General features: G+C 39.0%; 1 protein-coding gene across 2 annotated transcripts in view; it reads left to right on the top strand.

Annotated features, from left to right (window-relative positions):
* POLE2 (DNA polymerase epsilon 2, accessory subunit) overlaps positions 1-23,932 on the top strand; it is a 29,508-nt gene continuing 5,576 nt past the window's right edge. For both annotated transcript variants that reach the window (XR_009051480.1, XM_057723757.1), the window contains exons 1-16: positions 1-112; positions 2,816-2,916; positions 4,469-4,544; positions 6,662-6,739; positions 6,871-6,964; positions 10,523-10,597; positions 13,013-13,096; positions 13,714-13,770; positions 14,189-14,237; positions 15,024-15,096; positions 19,375-19,547; positions 20,508-20,597; positions 20,767-20,821; positions 21,517-21,576; positions 21,665-21,742; positions 23,490-23,598. Coding sequence is in view for 1 of the 2 variants with exons in the window: in XM_057723757.1 (XP_057579740.1) it covers positions 45-112; positions 2,816-2,916; positions 4,469-4,544; positions 6,662-6,739; positions 6,871-6,964; positions 10,523-10,597; positions 13,013-13,096; positions 13,714-13,770; positions 14,189-14,237; positions 15,024-15,096; positions 19,375-19,547; positions 20,508-20,597; positions 20,767-20,821; positions 21,517-21,576; positions 21,665-21,742; positions 23,490-23,598 (1,320 nt within the window). In the remaining variant the exon portion in view is untranslated. The remainder of the gene's footprint in view (positions 113-2,815; positions 2,917-4,468; positions 4,545-6,661; positions 6,740-6,870; positions 6,965-10,522; positions 10,598-13,012; positions 13,097-13,713; positions 13,771-14,188; positions 14,238-15,023; positions 15,097-19,374; positions 19,548-20,507; positions 20,598-20,766; positions 20,822-21,516; positions 21,577-21,664; positions 21,743-23,489; positions 23,599-23,932) is intronic.

Raw genomic sequence — 23,932 nt, 5'->3', positions numbered from 1 at the left:
CGCAGGAAGGGGCGGGGCCGCGGCCGTGGCGCCAAAACGCCGACATGGCGCCAGAGCGGCTGCGGAGCCGGGCGGCCTCCGCCTTCAAGCTGCGCGGCTTGCTGCTCCGGGGGTGAGTCGGCTGGGCGGCGTGCGGGGCAGGCGGGGAGAGCCAGGGCCAGACCACTGTGCGGGGCAGCGGGACGCACCGCGCGCCGAGAGGGGGTTCGGCCTTCAATTGACAGAGACCCTGAGAGACGGTGAAGACGCGCGGAGGAGCTGGCGGGGCCTTCTTAGGGTCCCCGACGCGGGGTCGCCACGTTTCTGCCCCGCGCGGCCGGGCACGCGGCGAGCGGTGCGGCGGCCGCGGTGCCTGGGCGGCCCTCAGCCCGCGGAGTCTCCGCCCCCGCCCGGTGGGGACCGCGCGCTGACGGAGGCGGCGACGCGAGGCCCGGGGCGGGCTGTGGGCGCCGCCAGCGCCCCCAGTCCTGGGTCCGTCGGTACTCCCGAGGGAATTCCTGGAGCGGTAACACGTGCGTGGGTTTGAAGCATGTTCCCAAGGCCCCTGGGTTTTGTCCTGATTTCCTTTAGGACTTCTCTGCCCACATCCGTGTTTCCTACGACTTGTAGAATGATCCTTTCCAAGATTCTTCTCATCAAGTCTGCCTTTAAAAAAATAATAATAATAAAGAATACAGTATGTACATATGTAAATATCTGCTGGACGGGATACTCGTCTCTGTACCAGGTGTCAGTTGCTCTTGTGCGTGTAGAGGTTTCTTTGTTTTTGTAATGATGAGTCTTATGGGACTTTTACCTCACTTTTGGGTTAGGGGTGAACAGGGGGGCAAGAGTGCACAGGCTCCGGAGAACATAAGAAATTTTGTTCAGTTGCTCCCTGACATTTTGAAAATACGAGCAGTTGAGCAGTTAATTTTTCTTCCTTTTCACTTAGAATTTGACCTGAATTTGACCTGTCATTCATTCATTCATGCAGAAATACACTGAAATCTGTTAGCTGCCAAGTACTTCTGGGGCAAGGGTGTAGGAGAGAGTAAGACACTGTGGAGGTTGGGGGGTAAACAGCGTATTAATTATTTATTGCTGCGTAGCGAATTACCCCCAACCTTAGGAGTTTAAAACAGCAGGCACTTACAGTCTCACATGTTCGTGGGTCAGGAGTTCAGGTAGGCTGAGCTTCAGTGTCTCTCACAAGGCTGCAGTCAGGATGGGGTCATCTCAGAGTCACTTGGGCAGGATTTGCTTCCGAGTTCATTCAGTGACTGGCAGGATTCAGTTCATCCAGGATTGTTGGACTGAAGGCTTCGGTCCTTGCCGGCTGTTGGGCCTCCCCAGCGTGGCAGCTTACTTCATCAAAGCTAGCAGGAGTGTGTGAGGAAGTGGATGTCACAGTCTTCTGTAACCTAAGGAAGAAAGGGACGTCTTGTCACTTAAAATTTTTTATCTTTAAAGCTACAATACAGTAAAACATTCCATCACTTTTGCTATTATGTTGTTAGAAACAAGTCACTAGGTCCAGCCCACACTCAAAAGGGGGGTGATTGCACAGTGATGTGAGTACCAGGAGGTAAGGATTATTAGGGGTCATCTGAGGAGTCTGGCTACCACGGATATTCATTCACAACTGTTTAATTTTAATTGTGAAAAGGATCTGAGGAAGGAAGTGCTATGTTACTGTATAACCAGGTGTATAAACAGTTCTGGAGTCAGAGAAGGCTTCATTAAAGAATGGTTTGAGCTGAGTGTTAAAGGATGAGTAGGACTTGACTAGGTGAAGAGCGGCGGGGAAATGACCGTATAAAGACCCTGAGGCAGGAGAGCACCAGGAGGGCCAGAGACACTGGGTGAAACTAGTGAGCTTTGGCAGGAGCCAGATCTTGTATGACTTTGGTCTATCCTAAGAGCTCTCCCAAGATTCACCCAATATGTTTGTAGTTTTTAGAGACTTAGTCATCAAGTATTTATGGACCACCTTCAGTGTGCTTAGCACTCTGGCAAAGGATGACACAGTTCCCCTTCTCAAGGAGCATCATCTATAATAATTTGGAGGCATGTGACACCCACACATGAAACAATAAGCAACCCAAAATCTAGAACCAGTTAGTGTGATGACTGTAACAGTAATACTGATGTAAAGTGTAAAGCTGTGGTCTGCAAATACAGAATGGCAGGGAATTAGCACATGGCTTAAGTAGACCATGTTCATTCTGAGTATTATTGGTATTTAAATCAGGAATTCATGTGATTTTTTAAAAAAATTTCAGTTTTATTGTTTTTGAGGGGTGAGAGGGATTCATGTGATTTTAATGTTATTACTTCTATGACTATATTCAAATGTCAGTTTTTTGTAGCCTAATTTTTTCTTATTTTACAATTAAAAACAGTGATGAAATTACTGGAACTTAAGCAAATGCCTTATCAAATTAATAAATATGTGTTTAAGTGTCTGTTATGTTCAGAACATTGAAGTAGACAGTTTATTGATGTCAGGTAATAAATAGAACAAGGCTACTGTGATACAGCAGATCTAAGGTATTTATAAGTGAGTTTTTTTTTAACAATTTCAGAAGGAAGGAGAGATCACAGCAGGTAGGCTGGTCTAGGAAGGCTTCCTAGAAGAAGGGTGTGACTTGGGGCTTTAAGAACAGTTATCTTGGCAGGGGATAGGAGGAATAATTTGTTCAGAAAGCACAGGAAAGGAGAGTATTGCTTGCAGAGAGGAGTGAGTGGATCTTAATTTCAACGCTAGATTGATGTATGTTTGCCAGGTTTTGGTGTAAAACTTTTAACCTTAATTACCAATCTCTCTTATTAGCGAAGCTATTAAGTACCTCACCGAAGCTCTTCAGTCTGTCAATGAAGTAGAGCTTGAAGATGCACTGGAAAAGATCATTGATGCAGTTGAAAAGCAACCCTGTAAGTAACATTTTCGGACAGCTCTTAAATTTTCATGTAGTTCTACATCCTCAATTAGATATATAGATTTCAGGAGAACTTGAGGATTCAGTATTGAATGTCCTGGTGGTATGAGACATACCTCTGGTAGCACTTCTTGCCAAGCACTTCTCTAGTTCTGTTGCAACCTTGGGGCATTCTCAGAGACCCTTTTACAGTTCTTCCCCTGTGTGGATTCTCCTCAGATTCCTTTATGGTCACTTTTTTCTCTCTGCATGCCTATTATTTGTCTTACATAAGTTAGGTACCCTTCAGTGTTTGAGGGGAAAAAGAGTAAGTGAGCAAGAATAACTTTCCCTTCCTGCTTCAGCGTTTCTTAAGGGATCTTTTTGTTAAATACTTAACGTTTCACCATAAACATGGGCCTACAAGAGAGAAATGCTCTTCTCTTAGAATCTCCTAGAAAAAAATGTCCAGTTTCAGGGACTTCCTTGGTGGCGCAGCGGTTCAGAATCCACCTGCCAATGCAGGATACATGGATTCGATCCTTGGTCTGGGAAGATCCCACATGCCTCAGAGCAATTAAGCCCGTGCATCACAACTACTGAGCCTGCGTTCTGAAGCTACTGAAGCCCGCGGGGAGCAACAAAGACCCAACGCAGCCGTAAATAACTAAATAAATTAATTAATTAAAACTGTCCACTCTCTAGAGCACTGAAGGAGAGAAGTGGGTGTGGTTTGCTCTCATATGTTGTATAGATCCCAGTTTCTTCAGTTAAACAGGAGGAGATGTTCTATGATAGAGGAGAAATTGCTGTTATAACTCATTTTCACTTCTAAAGGCAGAATTTTAAATATCCCTTTGCTTTAAAAATTTCCTTAACAGTTGAACATTTAGAAAATGATTAAACTTAGAAAATTAGTATACAGTAATTTAAGATGGCAGGTGGTATTTTGCCTGAGAACATACCACAGTGGTTAAGGGCACCCAGTCTGGAATCATGCTCGGTTTGTGTTGCTCTCTGCTTCTTCCAGGTGTGTTCGTGAGCGTGGTATTTGGCCTCTTGGAGTTGCACTTTCCCCATGTGTAAGACGTGGCTTACGAACATCAGTCTTATAGGACATCTGTCTAATGATGCTTGTGAACTGAGCACCGTGCCACACACTCACTAAGGGCTTCATGAGTGGTGGTTGCTGTCGTTAGCACTGTTACTATCACACCTGTTGAAACACAGCAGTTGTGATGAAAAGTTATAGTAATGTAACCATATTAAGCCTAGGAGCTCGCAGAAGCATTTGTATACCTGAATGTATATTATTAAACAATGTTTAGAAAAGTAAGGCATTTGTGGATTAAGGTATTATAAGTGTATTTGAACATGGAAAATTAAGGCATTTGTAATACGGCTTTTGTTAGTTACTGTTCTAACCTAACACTTTTTCCCTCCTAAAACCTATAATGAGAATTTTGGGGTTAATGTTTGCAGATTATTTTTGAGAAAAAAAGCTATGTGTGGAAAGAACTCCTTTTTATACCTGTTTTTAAAATTTGACTTTGAACTTCTCTTTTCAGTGTCATCAAACATGGTCGAACAATCTGTAGTGGAAGCAGCAGTCCAGGAATGCAGTCAGTCAGCAGATGAAACTGTGTATGTGCAAAAATTCACTTTTTCCCCATGTTGGAAGTGTTATTGAGTGGTTATTTTAAATTATTTTCTTGGGGAAATTATCAGTGGTCACCATTCCTACAGTGGTTATTTCTTAAGCGTTTCTTTTTGTGATAGTTTACATTATAAATCTCAGTATGAAATGACTCATCTTTACTATTTTTATCCTAAGATTTGAGATTTTGGTGTTGTTTGCACTATGACAAACTTTTGCCACTTCAGCTGATTTGATTTAATATTCTGTATGCTACAGGTGAATTGAATTGATTATTCAGAGGTATAATTTACTTTTTTTCTTAGGAAAGTGCTGAGTTCTGAAAGTTAAGTGACTTAACTTGGGTCACATGGTGAATGGCACAGGAGGGTAGAACCTTAGCTTTATGACTCTTTACCCTGTCTCATGCTATTGGAGCTTAGGAATTTATATGGCAGTAATTTTTCTGGGTTTTATTTCCCTGAGTGTACCTCTTTCCTTTCTTCCTTTGAATATAATACTTTTTCCCCCAAATTCACAGGGTTTAACTGAGAGGAAAACATCTGGGAAAATGGATAGAGACAGTTTTAACTTTAAAAGTTTTTTCCTATTTGGGACAATGGAGATAACTGAAAGGAGTCATTACTCATTTTGGTCAGTAGTTTTAATCTTTTTCCTGTCAGAACTTATTAGAGCTGCTAAAAAATAGAGAAATTGAGGTATTTAAATTTTATCCTTGGACTTCCCTGGTGGCGCAGTGGTAAAGAATCCACCTGCCAATGCAGGGCACATGGGTTCGATCCCTGGTGCGGGAAGATCCCACATGCTGTGGAGCAACTAAGCCTGTGCGCCACAACTACTGAACCTGCGCTCTAGAGCCCGTGAGCCACAATTATTGAGCCCGTGTGCCACAACTACTGAAGCCCACGCGCCTACAGCCTGTACTCCACAACAAGAGAAGCCACCTCAAAGAGAAGCCCACTCATGGCAATGAAGAGTAGCCCCTGCTGGCCACAACTAGAGAAAGCCCGCACACAGCAACGAAGACTCGACGTGACCCAACGCAGCCAATAAATAAATTAATAAATTAATTACTTTTATCCTTGCCAGTTCATTGTTTAAGATGCTAGAGTACTTGCTCCTAAAGCCATCAGTAGAAATTCAAAACGATTATATCGAAGTGTAAGGATTATAATCCTAAAATAGGCCTTAAAGTTACCTGTTGTTTCTGTCAAGCTGTTCATACACTGTAAAGTCAACCAGTATAGAAGTTGAGTAGGGACTGGATGATAAATGATCTTTGCAATTCCAGTTGTCAGAAAGGCATTATATTATAGGACAAGGGAGAGGCTCTCATTTTTATAGATGAATAAGTGGCATGGTAAGTTAAATAACTTGCTAAAATTGAACCAGTAGAAAATATGGAGCTGTGCTGAGAATCAGGCTTGCTTCAAGTTCAGTGGTTCTCTGCTACTCTATATTAGGGCTATCAACAGACTAGCGTTGAAATTTTTTGGACCATTTTCATTTTGGGAAATAGATATAATTTTGAGGAAGATTTTTTAGGTTGGAATATTTATAAAATAGGGCTGTGAAATTTTTTTAAACCTCATTCAAACATGGTTATGATATTAAAGTCTCTGAAGGTAAATTCTATTGTGAATTATCCTTCACTAATTATCCCCCCAGAATTTGGGGGGTTCTTTTTCTGTTTTACATCTTTTCCTGAGTCACTTTCGCATGATATTTTGGATTAAAAAATTGTTGGAAATAAATTATACCCTTTAATAATGTATCTTATAAAAGTAGTACACATTAGGAGAGATTTCTTTAAGATGTGACTATTTTATATGTAAAAGTTCTTTTTCAACAGGTGACATTCTTAATTAAAAGTTGGTTAAATTTTTTGTTTGCTTCAGAGTAGTGGCAGTGCTTTCTTGTCTCTGAGGGGAAAATGCACAGACTAAGAACTTAACCCGCATATTATTTTTGATACTACAAGAAATTGTGTACATGATCTGTGAAGAGTATGTGTGTATGACATGAGTATAATGCAAGTTTTCATGTCCACTTGGAATACTTATGTTTTAGTAAATCAGGTCTGTTTTTGTGGGTTGTTTTTCAGAGAACATATTTTCAATATCATAGGAGCGTTTGACATCCCACGCTTTGTGTACAATTCAGAAAGAAAAAAATTCCTTCCGTAAGTATGCCATCTATTGATGTTAAGCTAGTTTCAAACGTACATTTTTTTTTTTGGAAAGTATACAAGTCTCCTGTTTCATTTTTGATCTGTATTATGATAGTCATAAATAGGCATTCCTTTTCTTCTAGTTTATTAATGACCAACCACCCTGCACCAAATTTATTTGGGACAGCAAGAGATAAAGCAGAGCTGTTTCGTGAACGGTACACAATTTTGCACCAGGTAAGTCAGAGCAGGAGAAAGAGACTGTTTCAGCTTAGGTAAGACTCGGGGATAATTAAAGGAGGAACTTTTATACTCTCAAGTTTGTCATTCAATAGACTGTTATTGGGCTCTCTATGTTTGAGACCATATAGAGGATATAGATATGAAAAAAATACTTTCTCTTTAACAATCATGATGATAAAAATAGCTAACATTTTTTACATGCTTTTGATATGCCAGGCATTGTTTATCTTTACAGACATTATTTATCTCATTTGATCATCATAACATCAATGTATGTATAAATGCTATTATTCCCATTTTACAGATGGGGAAGCTGAGACCTAGAGAAGTTTAGTCACTAGCCCAGAGGTTACATCTAATAAGTAAGGACAGTATTTGGACCTATAGTCAGTCTGACTCTGGAGCCCAACCTTTGCCTCCTGCACTATACTACTGTCAAGAAACTTAGCGTCTATGAAGTTAAAGACATTTGCACAAATAAATATAAAGTAGAATTTTATATGTGATATAGAAGGAATATAATTCCATAGAAAAATCAGAGAACGGTTCAAGGAATTGATGGCATTTGACATGGGCCTTGATTGCTTTGATCTTATGGAAATGGGGAAAAGGTAGTGAACAGTGTGAACAAAGAGCAGAAGGAAAAAGTGGACTCCATGCAGGAAATGATGAGGAATTAGGCTTCTTTGTGTGGAGAGGAAGGCTCGTGAAGAGGAGTAGCATGGAATAAGTCAAGTGGCAACTAAGTGATGGGAATGACTTGGATGCCACTCTTGGGAGTTGGACTCTGTTCTCTTGGTACAAGGAGCCTTAAAACACCAGAGCAACTCAATTGTAGCGGGTTCCTTGAGCACGTCCTCTCTCAGCAGATTTTGGGATGAATTAGAATATGAGAGAAGACTTTCAAGAGTCTGTGGTATTAGTCCTGGCATAAATGACAGCCTGAATGAAGGAAGGCAAGGGGAGTGGGAAGAGGGGACAGTCCTGGAGCAGCGGAAGCCAGAATTCATGGTGACTGGTTGGACATGAAAGAGAACGGAGAGAGTGAAGACTCAAAGATGATTAAGGTTTTGAGCCTGAGATAGTGGACGGGTAGAATAATGGTAATATATTAACAAATAGGAAAAGGAGAATGAGGAAGATGATGGCAGGTTCTGTTTCGCACATTTGAATTAAGGTTACCAGTAGGATATCAGGTGAAATGTACATCTGGAGCTAAAGAAAGAGATCTGGGTAGAGAGAGATTAGGAGACATCCGCCTAGAGTTGTAGATGGGACTGCAGAGATGATGGAAAAGGGAAGAGGATAGAGTTTCAGGGCTAGGCCAGGGTGGTGGTATATGGCAGAAGCACAAGGAGGTTTCCAGGAGGAGAGGAGGGTCAGCAGGAATGAGCACTGAACAGAGGTTGAGGAGAATGAGCACTGAGGATGTCTGTTCTCTCCTGCCTTCATCGTCTACAGAGTGTTGCCAGATTAATCTTCCCAAAGTTCACCCCCGATCACATCATGATTTTGCTCACAAGTCTTTCAAGGAAGTTTACTGCCTATTGGATTAATTACAGATCTTCCTGTCACACATTTTTTGGCCTAATCCCTCCTTTTCCCTCCGAAAAGCAGAGAAGCCAAAACTGAAACATGGAATTTTTGTTTCTGTTTCTTCCACTTCTTCTGTGACTTGCTTATGCTATTCCCTCTCTTACTGCTCCTCCATCTTATCTCCACTGTCGAAACCCTCCTAATTCTGGAAGGGCCTTCTCAGATTCCCCCTCTTTTCTGAAGCCCTTACTGATCTCCAGTTGGATGCAGTCTCTTCCTGCTTTCAACCTGCGGGCCACTCAGTGTGTCTCCTACGACCCTTACCTTGCATTTGGGGCGCCTGTCCCTGTTGTCAGACTGCACACTCCATGTTCGTGTCCTCTGCCGCATTTGGCGTAGTGCTTTTCACAGAGAAGATACTTGGTAAATACCACTTTCTTTTTCCTTTTTTTCTTTCTAACAATGATATGTTAAAACCTATGATATTATTTGGGGGTGTCACTAAACCCTCCCGAGCCTCATCGAAAGGGTTGAATTTTATAGTCCATGTGTATTTGTATTGCAGTTATCTTCCTGAAAACAAATCTGATTTTATCATCCTACTTCAAAATTGTTGTTTTCCTTTGTCTATAAGACAAACTTCTTGGTTTGGCATACAAAGTCTGTATTGTTGGGTCCCTCTTCTTAGAAGATACAAAAACTCAGACTTGCTAAAACAGAAAAAGGAACCTCTTGGCTTGTGGAGAAGTCTAGAGGTCTAGCTGTGTCAAGCATGGCTGGGTCCAGGTGCTCACACAATGTCATGAGGCATCTACCTCTTTCCATCTCCCAGCAATTTTAAAAAACTGATCTTACTTTCAAACAAGTTCTCCCTGTGAGGTGACAGAGATGGCCACTAGTAGCCTTAGGAATTCTTAGAGAGGTCTTCTTTTCCAATAGTTCTAGCATCTGTCTTTTACTGGCCCAGCTTCAGGCACTTGCTCAACCCTGAACCAATCAGTGGCCACGGGGATGGAGTACTTTGGTTTGCTAAGCCTTGGTGGTCTGTCTGTGGAAGGGGGAAGGGCACCAGCCCTAACTAAACTGTGTGGACCACAGTGGGGGCAGGGCAGTCTCCCAAATAGAAGCTCCAGCCAATCTCTTGCATTGTCCCACATGCTACCTTGTGCACCTTGTGATCCAACGGTACTAAACTTCACATCACTTCCCGAATACGCCTTTACTCTTATAACTTTTTTGTGACACGTCCCTTCCTCTGCCTGACATGTCTTGTCTCAGCCTCCTTTTGTTTCTTACTAGTGAAGTCTTTTTTTTATCATTTAGGGTGTTGTTAAATGGCCTCTTCTGCTCAGGGTCCTTCGTTCTGTTGTGACCTGTTGACACTTCTTTCTCACTGGCCCCTGTGCTCTGAGGATGACAACTTGATTTGTTGTCTTTATATCCTCAGCCCAGAGTGCACTACTGCCAGGTACATAATAGACCTCCCCCCCCCCCCATTTATTTATTTATTTATTTTTAGCTGCTTTGGGTCTTCATTGGTGCGCTTGGGCTTTCTCTAGTTGTGGCAAGCAGGGGCCTCTCTTCGTTGCAGTGCCCAAGCTTCTCATTGTGGTGGCTTCTCTTATTGTGGAACATGGGCTCTAGGCACACAGGCTTCAGTAGCTGTGGCTGGTGGGCTCTAGAGTGCAGGCTCAGTAGTTGTGGTGCACAGGCTTAGTTGCTCTGCAGCATGTGGGATCTTCCCAGACCAGGGATTGAACCCGTGTCGCCTGCATTGGCAGGCAGAATTTTAACCACTGTGCCACCAGGGAAGTCCCTTGACCTTTTTTAAAAAAGTTTTGAAATGACTTTTAAAAAAAAATTCTACGTTAAATTTTGTGGGTTTTCAGATTTGTTGAGAATAAATAATAGTAATGTTAGTTTAAGGACAGTGCTATTTGTCAGGGTGCTATTTTAATGAATCTTAGTTTTAAATTTTTGCCTCAGTAATTCATGTGAATCTTTCTTTTTTTGTAGAGGACCCACAGACATGAATTATTTACTCCTCCGGTGATAGGTTCTCACCCTGATGAAAGCAGAAGCAAATTTCAGGTTAGAACTTTATCCTAGTTATTTAAGGGGTGTAAGTATACAAGTTTAATATTTATTGCTTTATTCTAATTTATTAAATTCTAAATGAAAATGAACAACTGATAACTGTTTAATGAGCTAACTGTGCTAGGCCCTGCAAATCTCTAATAGAAGCAACTAATTCCTTCTTTGGGGCAGGCCCTGAGACTGTGGTAGCCCCCAGATAGTCTCTGGCCACCAGGACAGAACCATAGTCCCCCTGGTCCATTTGCTGGATGATACGCTGGCTTCCTGACCAGCCCTCAGCATTACCCTTGCTGCCCTCGCTCATACTCTAAAATCTTGCTTCTTGCCCAGCCCAGCCTTCTAGTGACCCCCCACACTTTGTTCTGCTGAGATGTGTTGTATCAGTTGGAGAGAAAATTTTACTGAAGGCACTAAAGAAACCACATGAATGCATGAGAGAGCACAGGCCGGCCACAGGGTTGTCTGGGGAGAGGGAGACTCTTTTCTCCCACGTGTGCTTCTTCCACTGTTACACTTCAGAAAGTGGTTACCAAACAGCACCGTCACTTTTGTTCTAGCAACACACCTGGTCAGCATCAGTCCATCTGTGGCTTTGTTCCCCCTTCAGCACATGGAATCCTGCTGGGGGATCGTCCTTAGCTCCTTCTGGCTAGGCCCCACCATTTCTGTGAGGTTCCAAATAGCTTCTGAAGAGGCCCAGCCTCTGCTAAGGCTCATTCAGTTCTCTACCATGTTAGATCAGAATTCACAGTGATGAGCCGTCTGATAGGTACTAAAGCAATAATACTAGCCAATGCTTAATGTTTGATGGAAGCACCATAAGGGGAAAACATTTATAGAATTTGATAGTTTCTGCTTTTAACTTTTGTTGGAGAAAAAATTATATTGTTTTGGAAATTGGCAGTAGTTATATTTCTCTACCAATGACTGTCTATGTGTTTTCTTATATGTATTAGGATTCCTATGGCAACTCAGATACCCATAGCCCAGAAGGATTATTTTACCTCTCCTCTTTGCCAAAATAACTTTAAGGCTTAGCGAAATAATGTTATTTTGCCAAGCTGTTTAATTCTATATCCCTGCTGGCATATTATCTATTTAAACCACCATTTATAGTCCCTATATGGCATTCTCCCTTTGCAAACTGCAAATATGGTGTCCTCACAAATATCTTGTTATAGCTTTGTACTCCTGTGCTACTTTATTAATTGATTACGAATTGCCGTATTTTTCCAAGTCTGTAAGTTGTCTTTTTATTCTCGTAAAGGTCTTTCTGAAGTACATAAGTTCTTAATTTTGTTAAAGTCCAACTTATCAAGTTTTCTTTTTTTTTTTAATTAATTAATTTATTTATTTATTATTTTTTGGGGGGTACACCAAGTTCAATCATCTGTTTTTATACACATATCCCCGTCAAGTTTTCTTTTATGGCTCATATTTTTGGTATTATTTCTAAGAAATCTTTACCTAACCCAGTTTTTAAAATACATGTCTTACATATCTTTTCTTTAGGTTTATCCCTAAGTACTGTATTTCATTTTTTAAAACTGTTTAAAATAAACGTATTCCTGTATTGCTTGTGGTTCACGTTTTTAAAGAGGAACGTCAATGTCAGGTGTTAACAGTGATTATTATGGGATGATGTGATTATGTCCTTTAAGTTGTTTGGTAAATTGTTGTATATATACTATATATATCTCTGTCCATTAAAAGAATGAAGAGTGTATCTATATATAGTTAAATGGAACAATGTTTAAGATATGTTAAACTTAAAAAGTTAAGTTAAAGAATAATATAAATAATATGATTTTATCTTTGCAAATAAAACAAACTGGGTATGCGCTTATAAATTATATATGTGTGTATTAACATAAATTAACATATACTTAGGATTATAGATATAGAAAAGGGTCAGAAAGGGTTCTTTAAAAATAGTGCCCCAATTATTACTACCTTTAACTTTCTGATAAAAATATAAGGATCAGATTGAGAATGTAAATAATAATGACAGACTTTCAAAATACTAAATGAAATTAGAATACAACTTTTTAAATAGCCCACTAGTATTCAGGTACTGAAGAGTTACTGACCAAATAAAATTTGTGTTTCTTTTTTATATTTTAAAGATAAATATACTTATTATTCAAAATAATATGATATAAAATTTCAGTCATTGGTAAGGGCCTGTGTTGATATGGTATTTCTTAAGGCATTAATTCTTCCAAGCCATTATCAGTTAATATTTTAGCTTTTTGTAGGGTAAAATTATACTTTCTAAGTTTTATTTGATTTTCTGCTGTAAAATAGTTGTAAATACTGAAATGTGCATTCTGAATTTACTTATTTATAAAAAGATTTCTTAAAAGAGCATATTTTCAATTCTTAAAAATTTATTTTGTTTTACTTTAGCTTAAGACAGTAGAAACCCTATTGGGCAGTACAACCAAAATCGGAGATGTGATTGTTCTTGGTATGATAACCCAGTTAAAAGAGGTAAGTTGAACTTGATAAGCATCCAACCTTTATTTTCAGCCTTCAGATTGATGGAATGTCAGTTACGTACAGTATTTTTACAGAGGGCACAGGGACATATTCTTCACTGAAAGTGGCTACCTGAATCACCAAGTAACCTTTTCTTTTGCATTTGGTTTCCTGAGTAGACATCAGGAAGGAGTGTCTTATACAGGCCACTAGTTTGCATAGACTGAAATTAGTCCCCCATTGACCTCTGGTTGAAGAGAGAATACCGGGTTTCTAAATAATCAAAGCTGCAGACCACATCCTGCTCCCTGGGAGATGCTGTTGGCTCTTTCAGGTGAAGGCACCTGGTGAGGCCCCTCTTATGGCAGCCAGCAAGTGTTCTTCCTGCCATCTCTTGGTTGGCAGTGGTCATTGTCTAGGTACCTATGAGGACTCTGAGTCTCAATTAAGTGATTAGTTTGTGATCACCAGACTAGCAAATGGAGAAGTCTAAACTAGGAATTACTGATTTTTTAACAATCCACTGTACTCTCTACTATATTCTGTTGTCAAAATTGTCAGTATTTTAATTGTTTTGTCATAGTGTTCATTTTTACATAAATGTGGATGTTTCTTTTAATTTTTTTTAGGGAAAATTTTTTCTGGAAGATCCTACAGGAACAGTACAACTGGATCTTAGTAAAGCTATATCCTTCACTTTTTTTGTTTTACATCTGTTAGATGAGTTGGGAAAACTGATTATATATCATTCTCAAATGTATTTGGGTTCTTAGTGTAACTTCTGTATGGTGGCGTAGGAATCTACAGACATAATCCTAACTAACCAGAAACAAAAAACCTTTAATTCCCCCTTATTTGGAGAATCCAGACAAATCACTGAGGAAGTTTATAACATGCTAAGAATGATCTGTACTGTCAGTATTACATCTTAGAATCAGATATGGGGATATTTAAACCTAAACTTTTTTAAGCTATGATTTATTCAGAGTTTTAAATGTGAAGTCTTTGAATTTATTTGGAAGTCCTTTTGAGCCCAAAATGTATGTTGACTTTATCACCACCTCAAGCATAGAAACAGAATTATTTTCCTCAATTATTGTGTACCAGTTCCATAGTGGTTTATACACAGAGTCATGCTTTGTCTTAGCAGAAGGTAAGTCAGTATATTTTTTCCCTGTCCCCCTCATCATTCTACAGTAAAACCCTTTTTACATTGGTTAAAATATGTTAACATCTTGTAACTCTGGAGAACATTGATTATGAGAGCATACTTTTGACATTAAATAACTCTCAGACTGCTGATAGGCATGGGGTTTCTTTCTGGGGTGATGAAAATATTCTGAAATTAGTGGTGATAGTTGTACAACTTGCGAATATACTAAAAACCACTGAAGTATACACTTTTAAAGGGTTGTATGATATATGAATTAAATCTTGAAGTTGAAAAAACAGATTGTACGTACGGTCATAAAATGAGACATTTAAAAAATCTGTGTACCTTATCTGTCTGTACTGTTAAGATGTATTGTGAAATAAAAAAGGGAAAAGTTTTACTTTTAAATCTATTACTATTTCATGAATTTTTTATTTTTATTTTTTGATAGAACTAAGACTGTCAGGAATTCCCTGGCAGTCCAGTGGTTAGGACTTGGCGCTTTCACTGCCATGGCCCCAGTTCAATCCCTGGTCTGGGAACTAGACAAGCCGCAAACCATACAGTGTAGCAAAAAGTCCCCCCCCCCAAACCAAAACAAAAACTGAAGAACTAAAATTGTGAACCTGAAGCTGTTTTGTAGCCCAGTGGGACTGGTAAATTCCATAGTTGACAGGGTATGAGACGATGGCTTAACATTACTGCTTTGTGTTCCATAGTTTTGTCCTTTCAAACAAGTAGGAGAATTGGACAAATGAAAGTGATTTGTTACTTATCTTCTTTCAGGTTGGTTTGAAGATCAGGTGTTTCATGTCAATGCCTTTGGATTTCCACCCACTGAACCCTCTAGTACTACTAGGTATAAAAATGTTTGACTTAAACTCTATAGGACTTTTATACTACTGGCAGTAATGAATGTAAGATAGTATATCATATCTCAATCATTACAAGTCCTCAGGCTTTGTGTCAGAAGGTAAAGAGCAATGGAAAATGAGAGTTAAAAGACTGGGCTTTACATGAAACTGAAAACTAGTGAGTTGACTTCAGATTGATTGCAATAGCATCTCTGTACTTTGGCTTTAACTGGGAAAGATTTCCAATCTATTAGTCTTATCTATAGGATTGATGAGAAATTCAGCTGAGATAAGAGATCGGAAAACATGTAGAAGAATATAATTCCCATGTTAATGTAAAGCTCTTATTTTTGTATTTTACTGAGTGAAAGTTGCAAGAGGCAGATTATATAGTTCTTTAATGTATGCAAAATTATTATAATATTAGAACGGTTCCAAAAGGGCCTTCTCTGAGAGGAGTGAGTTCCCCTGTCACTCAAGGTATCTGAGCAGAGGCTGAATAATGGTGTAAAAGCTGTAGCTGGTGGCCTGTGGGTTGAATGTAGTCTACAGACATTTCTTTTTTCCTCTTTGAGGTGTTAAAACACATTTTGAATTAGTTTCCAATATTTGAAACTTAAGAGATTTCTCATAAAAGTCTAGACTTCTGAGTGCCCTCCAACAATGACATCTGGCCACACTTCGCACCTGAATTCTCACCTGGGACATCGGTACTGCAGTGATGGCCCACTTTGGGCAGAGTATGTGTGTGCACCCTCACTCACACCTAGTCAGTCTCTTAGCTGGCTGCTGCTTTGATGTTTAGTGTTACCTTCCTGGAGCCAGTAAGCATCTGGGGGAATTAAAGTAATTGCCTTCTTATCTTGAGATTCCATAATGATGGTGATGCTTTCAAGAAGAAGTGTGAGGATTAAGATTGTAGTCCCAGTATGCCTGTATAAATCAGGTGCCAAGGCCACGTTTGCTGGCTGGGAGTCACTGGCAGGCAGCCTTTGGCGTGCATCTTCTCTTCCTGCGGAAGTACATAATCCGGGGGAAAGTGCTGCTCACACCACAGAGAATGCAAACCCTCATCAAGCCAGCTCACTTTTTTTTTTTCCGGATCTTTATTGGAGTATAATTGCTTTATGCTGTTGTGCAGTTTCCTCTGTACAACAAAGGGAATCAGTTATATTTATACATATATCCCCCTATCCCCTCCCTCTTCAGCCTCTCTCCCTTCCTCCCTTTCCCACCCCTCTGTGTCGTCACCAATCATTGAGTTATGCAGCAGCTTCCCACTAGCTATCTGTTTTACATTTGGTAATGTATATATGTCAATGCTACTGTCTCACTTTGTCCCATCTACCGCTCTCCCCCCACACTGTGTCCTCAAGTCCGTTCTCTACATCTGCATTCTTATTCTTGCCCTGCCACTGGGTTCATCTGTACCATTTTTTTAGATTCCATGTATATGTGTTAGCATACAGTATTTGTTTTTCTCTTTCTGGCTTACTTCACTCCGTATGACAGACTCTAGGTCCATTGATCTCACTACAAATAACTCAATTTCATTCCTTTTTATGGCTGAGTAATATTCCATTGTGTATTTGTGCCACATCTTCTTTATCCATTCATCTGTTGATGGGCATTTAGGTTGCTTCCATGTCCTGGCTGTTGTAAATAGTGCTGCAGTGAATGTCGTGGTACATGTATCTTTTTGAATTATGGTTTTCTCTGGGTATATGCCCAGTAGTGGGATTGAAGCCAGCTTACTTTTAAGTGAGTGCTTTTAGTGCTAGTTTGTGGCTAGGTTTATATCATGGTAGGTTTTTTGTTTTTTGGATTATATTTAAGCATAATTGCTGTTGTCTTGATGTGTTAGTTTCATACAAGCCTCAAAATTGCTACTTCGAAATGAGAGGTTTAATTGAGGAAGCTGGCCATGAGTATTACCGTTCGTTTCAGTTTAGCCAAGAGTTCACTGTAATGTCTCAAATAATCTTCCATTTAAATTGTCCCAGTTTCTCTAAATTAAACTTGTGTGTGTGTGTGTGTGTGTGTGTGTGTGTGTGTGTAGTACACCAACGGACTGGTATAAGGTGTCATAAAGTATGTTGAAGTAAAATAATCATTTTATTCCTATTAGGATTATAAATTACTTTTCTCTTAAAATACCTCCAAAGTAAAATTCAGAGGGCTGTATTCTGTTGGCAGTCAGTGAATTCAACAGTAGATGTTTTATTGAGTTCTTTCTATATGTAAAATACTGTTTTAAGGATAAATGAATACGAATAGGTCTACAACGTGGCCCCATCCCCAAAGGATTTGCACTGACTAATGCCTTCCCACCATTGCCTAGTCTCCCATATAATTTTTTTTAGGGTACAGATTTGCTGGGATTTCATTGCCCTGTTGCTCTCTTTCACTGGTACAGGGCATGTGACTTGTGTTTTCTGAGCCCAGTGTGTTGTTAGAGTTCCTAGAATTCCTAGAGTATTTCTTGGGAAAATAGGCCTTCCTCTTGCTCTTGTCTTTGCACCTTATACAGTAAGTTCCCTATATACGAACGAGTTCTATTTCGAGAGTGAGTTCGTAAGTCCAATTTGTTCATAAGTCCAACAAAGTTAGCCTAGGTACCCAACTAATACAATTGGTTATGTAGTACTGTACTGTAATAGGTTTGTAATATTTTTCACAAAATAATACATAAAAAAAAACATTTTTAATCTTACAGTACAGTACCTTGAAAAGTAAGTAGTACAGTACAACAGCTGGCATCCAGGGGCACACTCGCATCTCTGAAAGTTTGCAACTTGAAGGTTTGTATGTAGGGGACTTACTGTATTCCATGAACCAAGGATGGAAGATGTTAGTGAGGCCTTTCTAAGCTTTAATTTCTCAAGAAGCAGCTTAATATGTATTTCTGTCTGTGATGCTCTGGTTTGTGTTTGGGTATATAATTGAAATCATCATATGATTATATCATCTTATTTCATTCCTCTGATAACTGCAAGATTGTAACCTAACACTGGCACCTGTTACTGGGATGGCGAGTCGCTTAACACTTCTGAACCTGAACCTCGCTTTCTCTTTTGAGAAAATAAAGAAAATAGAATCTACCAAGATGAGTTGTTGTTGTTGTTGTTGTTGTTGTTTTTAGGATTTAATATTAGAATCTATCTGATATATATACATATTTTCCTTAGGAGCAAGGGTTCAGTATTCCCTAATGCAGTGTTTACAGCGACTTTATAGGATATAATTACAGCGACTTAACAAGAATCAACTCTAACAAGATATGCATATACACAGTTTCTTTTTATGCGTGGATACACATTAGCCACATACATAAAGGGAAGAGTTTATATCTCTTCCCTTTTTTTGGACCCTAAAAATGGATACAGACTGTACACTGCTTTGTAACCTGCTTCTTCATTTAATAATATGCAGTCAACATTTTCCATTACTATGAAATATTTTTTTATTACATGATTTGTTACATTCAGCAATGTGTTTTGAGCATATACTGTATTTCCAGGCTCTGTGCTAGGTGTTAGGTTGGGAAGATAGACATTAAACCTTCACCCGAATAATTAGATGATTACAAATTTGGTAAGTTCTACAAAAGAGAAGTGCCAAGTCCTACAAATGTGTGTAATGGGGAAATCTAAGTTGTTTTGGGATCCTCAGGAGAGGCTTTTCTGATGTAGTACGTTTAAGCTGGGAACTGTAGGATGGCAACCAGTGAAGGGTGGGTGGCAAGAGCAGTAGTGGCTGGGAGTGTGGAAGATCACCCCAATTTCCTACTGACCATTTTTGGCAAGCTTTAGTGTTCCTTCCAGATCTTCCCAGTTCTGGCATGTACGTTAGTCTTTGTAGACATCCTTAATTTCTTAGAACAGATTTCTAGAAGTGGAATTGCTTGGTCAAATGGCTAGCACTTTTTTTTGAGACTTTTATTAGTTATTATTCAAATTGAGTACCTATTTCTCCTACTTTCAACTACATAGGAAATTATTTATTTTGATATTTGCTTTACTAAGTTTTAAAAGGTACAGGAATAGTCTACCTATCTTACTTTGTTTACTGCTTCCGTATTGCTTCCTTTCTCATTTTAGAACATTTACATAAACTTTGTTTTTTAAGTGCTACAAATACAGTAATACATTTTCATGGTACGATTTACATTGATGGGGAAATAACCTCATTAGATAGACAGAAGCTAAATTTGTGGAATTATCAGAAAAATATCTCCAACAGGATAAAGGATAGAAGGTAATAATTGTGTTATAATTACCTAGGGCATACTATGGAAATATTAATTTTTTTGGAGGACCTTCTAATACATCTGTGAAGACTTCTGCAAAACTAAAACAACTAGAGGATGAGAATAAAGATACCATGTTTGTGTTTATATCTGATGTTTGGTTGGACCAAGTAGAAGTTTTGGAAAAACTTCACACCATGTTTTCTGGTAGGTGTCATTTTTTTTCTGTTCTTTTTTGAACTCTTATGTATAAGAGTCCATGTCTTAAAACTAAATTCCTAAAAATATATATATCTTTTTGAGTAGTCTATTTTTTTATTTTATTTTTATTTTATTTTATTTTATTTTATTTTATTTTATTTTATTGGCTGTGTTGGGTCTTTTTTGCTATGCGTGGGCTTTCTTTTTAGTTGCGGTGAGTGGGGCCTACTCTTTGTTGTGGTGCACGGGCTCCTCATTGCCGTGGCTTCTCTTGTTGCGGAGCACGGGCTCTAGGTGCATGGGCTTCAGTAGTTGCAGCACGTGGGCTCAATAGTTGTGGCTCACCGGCTCTAAAGCACAGGCTCAATAGTTGTGGCGCACGGGCTTAGTTGCTCTGCGGCATGTGGGATCTTCCTGGAACAGGGATTGAACCCATGTCCCCTGCATTGGCAGGCGGATTCTCAACCACTGCACCACCTAGGAAGCCCTTGGGTAGTCTGTTTTTTTTTAAAAAACATTGATTCAGCCATGAAGTATTTTAAATGAGTTCATCTTAAAGAGTTACACTTTTACATTTGAAAAATAACTTTGTGTGTGTGTGTGTGTGTGTGTTCATGATAAATAAGAATTAGTCCTAAGAATAGTACAAGAGTGAAAAACAGCTTAGGCTTTTGGAGTTTGGCAGAAATGGATTTAAGCTGCAGCCTAGTACCTTGGGCAGGTTACTTAATCTCTCTTAGTTTATAGGGATGTTGTGAGGATTAATGAAGCCATTGAAGGGCCTGGCACAAAATAAGTGCTAAATAAATGGGCACTATTATTACTACTTTTTATAATAATAACTTTATTAAAATAAGGGAGTATTTTTAAAACAGTAAGGTTTTATTATTAAAAACTCATGGTTAAAAGATTTTAATCTGATCTCTAGACTAGAAAAGTGATGTTCGTTTATTCTTTTATTTTCAGGTTATTCACCAGCACCTCCAACCTGCTTTATTCTGTGTGGTAATTTTTCATCTGCACCACATGGAAAAAACCAAGTTCAAGCTTTGAAAGGTATTGAGGGTCTATTTAATAAGTGTTTCTACATTTATATAAACTAAATTGATAAGAAATAATATGTATTTTAATTTCATTCAAAATATGTAGAGTTGTATCTAATCTATTTGATTTGATTTATGTATATCATATGCAAATAAAATTCAATATCCCTTTAAATTTTTAGATTCCCTAAAAACTTTGGCAGATATAATATGTGAATACCCAAATATTCACCAAAGGTAATGATTTCTGTTGCCTTTTTTTAATTTAAAGTGTTGTTTAAGAAACACAAAAAATGAATCCTAAGTTAAGAAATGGATGGAAGAAAAAGTTGAGAAAATTAGTACAGCTAACAGCTAAAATTGTCCTTCTATCACAATAATGTATGTTATACTCTAGCAGAGAGTTATAGTGAAAATAAGAGTAATAATTTCAGCCATATTCCAGATTTCTTGGTGACATTACTCTAAGGGTCTAGAGCTGCACTTTTCAATATGTTAGTCTCTGGCCACATGTATCTCTTTAAATTTAAAGTTAAATCATTTAAGGGAATTCCCTCGTGGTCCAGAGATTAGTACTCGGCGCTTTCACTGCTGGGGGCCCTGGTCAGGGAAGTGAGGTCTTGCAAGCCATGCGGAGTGGCCAAAAAAAAAGTTAAATCATTTAAAGTTAAATGAAATTTAAAATTCAGTCACACTAGCCACAGTTCAAGCACTCAGTAATTGGACAGTACAGGTATAGAACATTTCCATCATTGCAAAAAGATCTATTGGATGGTATTGGTCTGGAGACTTTTAGTAGTTCATTTATTTAAACGCGTGACATTTAATTTTTAAAAATTTGTAATTTAATTAAAGGCAATAATTTGGTTTTAGACCACTGTATAGTTGTGCAATAATATCTTTAGAATGAATTATGTTGTATTTTGCTACAGTAGTCGGTTTGTGTTTGTACCTGGTCCAGAGGATCCTGGATTTGGTTCCATCTTACCGAGGTAAGTTTTATTCAGATATTTGCAACAGTAAAGAAAATTCTGTAAAATTTAAAAAATACATACTATATCACATAAATTGTTTTTATAGGCCACCATTTGCTGAAAGCACCACTAATGAATTCAGACAGAGGGTACCATTTTCAGTTTTTACTACTAATCCTTGCAGGTAAGTAGTAGTATTTTGTGTTGTGGTTTTTTCCTTTCATTCAAATATTTACCTGTTTCTTGGGACTTCCCTGGCAGTCCAGTGGATAAGACTCCACACTTCTACTGCAGGGGGCGTGGGTTCTGTCCTTGGTTGGGGAACTAAGATTCCGCATACCACGTGGCGTGGCCAAAAAAGAAAAAAAAGTGAAAAAAAAATTAACCTGCTTCTTAAAATTTGTCTCTGAATTTTAATTGTTATGGGATAAAAAGAAAAAGAAAATTTCTCCTTATTTTAGGTTTCTCAGAACTTTAAAAATATTTTAACTATATTTAATTCACTAATACTGAATTTAGAAGCTCATTGAATAATGGATGGAGATTTTAAAATAGATATGCCAATTACATATCCTTTAAAAAAAGTTACAGTGGAAGGTGGAAAGGCTCACACATTTACTGTATGTGGCACTCACTGTGGCCGTGCGCTCTTGCTGAGGGAATGCCCTCAGTCTTTGGTTTTCCTCTGTTTTCTGCCTACACTCACTCCTTCAGTGACCTTTGCAGTCTAAGGGCTCTCAACACCCTCTGTGTATTGACAGCTCCCACATTGATGTCTCCAGCTCTAAGCTCCTCCCAGACTCCAGACTCACATGTCTGGTTGCCTACTCGTCATCTCCCCGTGGATGTCTAGTAGCTTCAGATTGAACTTCTGATCTTCTTCCCCCGCCAGTCCCAACCCTGTTCTGTAGCTTTCCTCATTGTCGTTCGTGGCACCTTTATCCTTCCAGTTGTCCAGGCCAAACTTTGGGGGTTTTCCTCACATGCAGGCTTCTAGGAAGTCCTTCAAAAATTTGAAGAAGGACTTCAGAATATATCCAGAATCTGGCCACATCTCTATACCTCCCCCTCTACAACCCTCTACCATCTTCTCTAGCCTTGATTACTGTAATCTCCTCCTCAGTGGTCTCTAGCTTCTACCCCTGCTCCTCTGTAGTCTATCCTTAACAATGTCAGAGTGATCCTTTAAACCATAAGGCATATCACATCCCCCTCATTGATTCAGAAAGATGGGCCCCTCATGTTATTCCGTAACGGCCCGTATCCTTTGCAGTGGTAGTCATGGCCCTGCATGATCTGGCCCCCGATTTCCTCGGTGATTTCCTCTCCTCCTTTCCTCTCCTCCTCATTTATGCCAGCCACTCCAGCCTCCTTTGTGCTTTAAATGTGCCAGGCATGGTTCATCTTAGGGTCTCTGCTCTGTCTTTTCCCTCTGCCTGGAGTGTTCTTCCTCTGCATGTCTGGTTGACTCTCTCACCTCCTTCAAGCCTGTGCTCAGATCAGACTTCATTATGAGCCCTACCTGTTCCAATTCTCCTATTTAATACTCCAGCCTTCTAGATTGTCCCTCCCCACAAAAGATCTCTGTTAGCCTTTTTGTTTTTGCCCCACACTTAATCATCTTCCAACATGCTATATAATTATCGTGCCTGGTGTTTATTTTCTCTGACCGCCCTCCCCCAATAGAATATAAACTGCATGAGGGCTGGGATCTTTTTGTTTTGTTCGCTGATCCCTAGAATAGTGCCAGACACATATTAAGAGCTCAGTAAATCACTGTCAAATGAATGGGTGAATAGATTCTGGTTGAATTTTTGCTGTGGTGAACAATGGGAAGTGGGAATGGCTTTGTATTATAAAACATCTTGCCTTTAAAATTACCTCATATTTTGTTCTGAGGAAGTCACATTCAACTACTGTTTTTCTTTCAGAATTCAGTATTGTACACAAGAAATTATCGTCTTTCGTGAAGACTTAGTGAATAAAATGTGCAGAAACTGTGTCCGTTTTCCCAGTAGCAGTTTGGATATTCCTAATCACGTGAGTTGTCTCTTCTTCATTAAGGTGTCTTACGTGTGGCTTTATATAAAATTTTGTTAAGCCACTTAATCACTTGGTCTTTTCTTGTTTTTATTTATAGTTCAAAATAATTTCAACACACTTTTGTCAGTAAGGTGATTTCTGTTCCTAAATCAGTGTTTCTATTTTCTTACTGAGGTATCCCCTAATGGGCAGAAGAAAGCCCGGAAGGAGCAGGAAATTTCTTCGGAGCTTCCTGTTTTGCCTTTAGAACTCATAAATTTTATATTGTACTTCAACATATACATATTTGTTTAAATAAAATGTTTGTGTTTATCATGTTTATTAAATATTT

The sequence above is a fragment of the Hippopotamus amphibius genome, chromosome 2 (assembly GCF_030028045.1).
Source record: "Hippopotamus amphibius kiboko isolate mHipAmp2 chromosome 2, mHipAmp2.hap2, whole genome shotgun sequence".
NCBI classification, from domain to species: Eukaryota; Metazoa; Chordata; class Mammalia; order Artiodactyla; family Hippopotamidae; genus Hippopotamus; species Hippopotamus amphibius.
Note: the sequence above shows the minus strand (reverse complement) of the source record. Positions and strands in the feature narration are given on the sequence as shown.